This window comes from Trachymyrmex septentrionalis, unplaced genomic scaffold, assembly GCF_001594115.1.
Source record: "Trachymyrmex septentrionalis isolate Tsep2-gDNA-1 unplaced genomic scaffold, Tsep1.0 scaffold7, whole genome shotgun sequence".
Classification (NCBI taxonomy): domain Eukaryota; kingdom Metazoa; phylum Arthropoda; class Insecta; order Hymenoptera; family Formicidae; genus Trachymyrmex; species Trachymyrmex septentrionalis.
The window spans coordinates 2,973,665-2,978,958 of NW_017305884.1; the positions used below are offsets into that span (position 1 = coordinate 2,973,665).

Sequence of the window (5,294 nt, forward strand, 5' to 3'; positions counted from 1 at the left end):
CCTGAATAAACGGGGAGTGCTGCCATTTTGTGATTCACTTTGATTCGTGTCACACTATGCGTTAGAGATTAAAAATTGCTAAATAAAAATTAAAATTTAGTCAATCAAAACAAAACAGCTTAAAATTAAAATTATCTGATTAAAATTATCGAATTCCGGAGAAAAATGTTATAATTGTATATAAAATATGTCAATTTTTTATATAATTATATAATTTTATATAATTTTATATAATTATATATGAAATATTTTTTCTCGGGATTCTAATCTGTAATTTGGAATCCTTATCCTTAAAACGAAGTGTGACACGGCTTTTTGGGTATTTTTTTATTTGGTGACATAAATCGATACAAGTATCGTTTTATCTTTGATATGTTTCGTTTTACATAATATGATGCGCATGATGTATTTATTTATCCTTATTATTCACCGAATATTGAAGGATAAAATGATACATTGTGCGCATTATGAGTGAAAATTATGGAACGCATCCATAATTAAGGAAAAGTCTCAGTAAAATATATCTACATTTAAATACACACAAAATTTATTATTATTAATTTCTGAAATGCTATTTTTATTACAACATTGAAATGCTATTTTTATTACAACATTGTTTAATTATATTCGAAGATTAAATCATAATATTATATTTAAGAAAGCATTTAAAATTTCTAATAATAAATTATGTGAAAAAAATACATTCTGGTAGTGTTGAAAAGAATATTAGAATCGTAAAAATAATAGAATTTATAATAAATTATAATTCATTAAATTGTGCACATTTTAGTACAAAGTTCCTTAAATTCGATTTGATTTCGAGATCTCTGCAATACCAACTATCGTTAAGACTCGATTTTTCATTATTAGCATTATTTAGTTAACAACTTATGGTATTTAGATTGAATTTTACTTTGCTTGATAATGTAAAAATTTTGTTTTTCTCTATGATTAGATTATTATTCAATATAAATCAATAGTTTTGTTTTTGGCATAAGTTTTATAATAAGTTTTATAAATAAAAACTTATTATAACATTTTATATAACATATTATAAAACATTTATAATAAAACTGGAATACATTTAAAAAATATTTATTGAAAAATGCTTTCGTATACAATTTCTATAATAATTCTATAACATTATTATTAGATACACATTTATTTTATATAAAAGTTTCTTATATATGATATATTGTACATAAATAGATATTACAATTATGCATATATCTACATGTATAAATAGTAATCAATCTTGTAATCTTTCTCTCTTACAATATTTCTATTATATTATATGATTTAATATAATATTTAGCGATTTTTCGAGAATATCAATTATATGATAAAGGATTTCTTTATATCAATAAATAATAAATACAATATAGGGCAAGTAAGAGTCTAACATATAAATTTATATATAACAACCAAGAAATTACAAATTTGTTGTATATAAATTTATATAACAACAAGAAATTAGACTCTTACTTGCCCTATATTGTATTTATTACCAATTACATGATATTAATTTAGTTTAATTAGCAAATGTAAGTGAAATTTTTAGAAATTATCTATTACAATTAAAATATTATTTGCAATTCGTCAGCAAATGAACCAATTGTTCATATACTTTACGGATGTATAAACGATTCGTCACTGTCAATTAATTATTTCGCAATATTGCCTAAAATCAGTCAATTTTCGTTATGAAATCAGTATTACTTCGCAGTGTAATACTTCGCTTTCACAAAGGGCATTCGCGTGACGGTACCCTTGTACGTTTTTCCTCGTACTTCGACCAATATTCCGCCACCACATTGCGCTAAATCCGGTGGCATGTATCCCATAGCGATCGGCCGGCCCAAGGTCGGACTTGGTCCACCGGAAGTGACGCTGCCCACTCGCTCACCTTCCGGCGTTAATATGGGCGCGCCTTCCCTAGCAGGTGGTCCTTGACCCAGTAAAAGCCCAACACGTTTCTTCGTCGTACCCGTCTTGATCTGCGAAAGTATTCGCTGCGCGCCTGGAAAGTTCGCCTCTACCCTTCGTCGTTTCGCTATGAGAAAGAGAGAAGATCGATATTTTGTAAAACTGCGGTAATTCGCGTTTCGCGTGATAAAGTTAGAGAAGATTAAATAGGAGCAATGGAACTTCGTCGCTATTTAAAAGTGTTTAGAAGCGTTTAAAAGAGTAATTATGTTCAGATTCATGATCTTTACGAGACCGTAGTATTACCGACTAGCCATGTAAGGGCAGCTTCAATTGGTGTGGTGTCCTCGTTGATATCGTGACCGTACAGACAAAGTCCAGCCTCTAATCTGCAAAAATAAGAAAAAAATTAGAAAGAAAATATTAACAATTATAATTTATTATTACTTTTTATTATATTTTATTAATACATGAATAACATGAAACAATAGTTTCATTTTATCACAGTTATATTTTGATATTACTCGTTATTTAAATCTTCTTAAATCATTTACACATATTGACATTATTGATTGCACGCTCAAAGAGCTATTGTTTTAAGACATGAGATCCGTTTTCTGCTGATTTACCTTAGGCTATCTCTGGCGCCTAAACCGGCCAGCTTCACGTCAGGAATCTCTAAAATCCTTTCGACTAGATTAATCGCGTCATTCGCAGGTACCGAGATTTCAAATCCGTCCTCTCCGGTGTATCCACATCGCGAGATTCTAATGCGACTGCCTGACACTTCAGTTTTGACACTATTCATAAATTTTAGGTTTCGAAGATCGATCTTTACCAATGATTGGAGGACCGTTTCCGCTGTAGGACCTTGAAGAGCTATGAGCCCTTGCTCCAGGGGATCCAAAAAGTCGATATACACGTCTTTACCAACCTTTTTGAAATCATCCTGAAAGCAGAGGTGCTGATTTTCATTGTATATTGACTGCCAAAATGGAGAGCAAGCGTGGAAAAATTTTTACCTGACGTTCCAAAAGAAGTCGACTATCTTCGTCCCGTCTTCCTGCGTTAGATACCACAAAGTATTTGTCTTCATCGTCTTTGGTGATAATGAGATCGTCTAAAATCCCACCTTTATCGTTGGTAAAGACTGCCAAAGTCCCGACACCTCTACTTAAATTCTTAAGGTCACACGTGGTTAGTGATTCCAAATATTCTCCGGCGTCTTTACCAGAAACGCACGTCTGCAGCATGTGACCAACGTCGAAGAGCGACGCTAACGATCTGGTGTGCAGATGAGACACTGCGATCGCCTCTCGATACTGTACCGGTAGTAGCCATCCGGCAAAATTGACGATTTTGCCTAAACATTGAAAATAATTTATTTATAAATAAATTTATTTATAAATAATATATTTATAAATTCGCATGAACATGAGATGAGTGACTTTCTCAATTGTTGTATATTTTCTGCGTTACATGATTTCTTAAAAATTACAGTACTAAATATCATAAAAATTAAGAAACACACACATTTCGGAAAACTGAAAAGTTATATTGTGATATTTATTTATTCGCAAGCATTTCTGCGACATAATTAGGCATTAGATTGAAAGATATTACATTTAATTTAATATTGATCCTGAACTGAATCAGAGAGATTTGCAACTTGCCTTGCTTTTGCACATGAAGATCGTAAAGACAGGTCTTGCGAGCTTCCTTGATAACCGACGTCGATGACAGCCGACGATTTTCCCGGCGTGTCGTTTCGGCAGCTGCATGAGGTATCGTGGAATCGATCAAACAATTCGAACGTGACGTCGAACCACCATTAACAATAAGGCTCTCCTTGACCCTCGATAACGTAGCGACGCCGCAGGTGTCACGTACGCCTCCCAAAACGTTTAGACATTTCTCGAGATTGTCACAGACGATGAATTTGTCGCGGACGACGAAACGAAGCATGATGCTCCTTTCTTAATGCTTTATCATTCACTAACTTGAATAACACCACGTAACTCAATGGTAAGCTGCTCTGTTGAGGCTGTGATAACCCCGCGTGATATTTACTATCAGACTCGGATGTAGCTTCGAAACTTAAACGTTCAAACGTTTAAACAAGAAGATAATCTTATCACCATTCAATACATCATGTCTTTCGGAAAAATTTAATTACTCAAGTTGTTTATAGCAGTGTCGTTAATTTGTTAGAAAAAGTTTTAAAATCGATGATGTTAGATGCTATTCTCTATTACTTATATGAAAAGGCTTGTGATATAAATTAATCTTTTTTTTTTATTTTGTAAAATTTCAGACGTTATAAAATAATAAAATGAGAAAGCAATGAGAGAAGTTTATTTTGTAATGTGTTTTCTGGGAAAACATTATGTAAAATTGATGAAGTAAGCCGTGTCTGTTTAACTACTCGATATCGTTACACGTTATAAATTACCACATTTCTGTTTACTCCTCTTATTATCAGCTGGCAGTTAATTCTATACGTAAAACGGGTCATAGTACAAACTACAATCACATAACAAATAAAACTATTAATGATTAATTATGGGATAATTATGGGAAATTATTGTAGGTAGTCACGAGACTTGGAATGCTTATTAAATTTTTATTGTACCACGTAATAATAATAATAATATTAATAATAATAATAATCATGATCATCATCGCAATAATAAATTGTGATAATAATGACAATAAGAAATGGTAGTAATAATAGTAATAATCATTTATCATCGTAATAATAATAGTTCCGTAATAATAATAATAATAATAATAATAATAATAATGATACTTCATCATCGTCGGTAATAATCCAATGACAAATGTCAATATTTATATAGCGTGTCGAACGGAGAAACGATCTTAAAAAACGAAGATAGTATCAATGTTCGTTCGTACATTTTGTTTTTTTAGCTTCCGCCGTTTTTTATCTTCTCGCTCGCTCTCTTTAGGATCTCTTCTACCTCTCGCTCTCGCATCTTCCACACGCGCATTCTCACTCGACTTCGCTTCCTCTTTTATTTAATCTTTTTTTTTTTTTTCGCTTTTAATCTCCCCTTTTCTCTCACACACACGCACACTTTCTCCCTCTGTCACGTGTCTTACACAATTGATGCAAAATGTCCCTACACAGTCCGACGAATGTGTGTGTGTGTACGTTTTCCCGGTTATTCTCTTTAAATCAATCCTCACGATCGCATTTTGCTCGACGCTTTCCTCATTTTTTTTCCACCATTCCTCCTCGAAATTCGCTAGATTTCTTTTTTTTTTTTCTTTTTAAATCCTTACACGTGTTGACACATTCACTCACACTGGTAAATCGGTTTGGTAGTGGAGGGACCGGGGGGGGG

At 32.5% G+C, this 5,294-nt stretch overlaps 1 protein-coding gene and 1 long non-coding RNA gene across 2 annotated transcripts in view; one reads left to right on the forward strand and one right to left on the reverse strand.

The window, feature by feature from the left end:
• The window catches only part of LOC108753497, a 36,060-nt gene that overhangs the window by 576 nt on the left and 30,190 nt on the right, over positions 1–5,294 (forward strand). The gene's annotated exons all lie outside the window — the stretch shown is intronic.
• LOC108753493 (aminomethyltransferase, mitochondrial) lies at positions 1,603–3,962 on the reverse strand. The gene is made up of 5 exons (XM_018495087.1): positions 3,600–3,962; positions 2,949–3,289; positions 2,556–2,875; positions 2,233–2,315; positions 1,603–2,053 (listed from the first exon to the last, which is right to left on the reverse strand). Exons 1-5 carry the CDS (start codon positions 3,889–3,891, stop codon positions 1,716–1,718), a joined length of 1,374 nt encoding a protein of 457 aa, XP_018350589.1. The 5' UTR covers positions 3,892–3,962; the 3' UTR covers positions 1,603–1,715.

Bases quoted from the DNA above. Each gene is read 5' to 3' on its own strand.
- LOC108753493 (XM_018495087.1), bottom strand. From the start codon at position 3,891: ATGCTTCGTTTCGTCGTCCGCGACAAATTCATCGTCTGTGACAATCTC. The intron at 2,316-2,555 runs GTAAATCAGCAG...TTATTTTTGCAG, and splicing joins GGCGCCAGAGATAGCCTAAG to ATTAGAGGCTGGACTTTGTC. The intron at 2,054-2,232 runs GTAATACTACGG...TCTTTCTCATAG, and splicing joins TGCCCTTACATGGCTAGTCG to CGAAACGACGAAGGGTAGAG.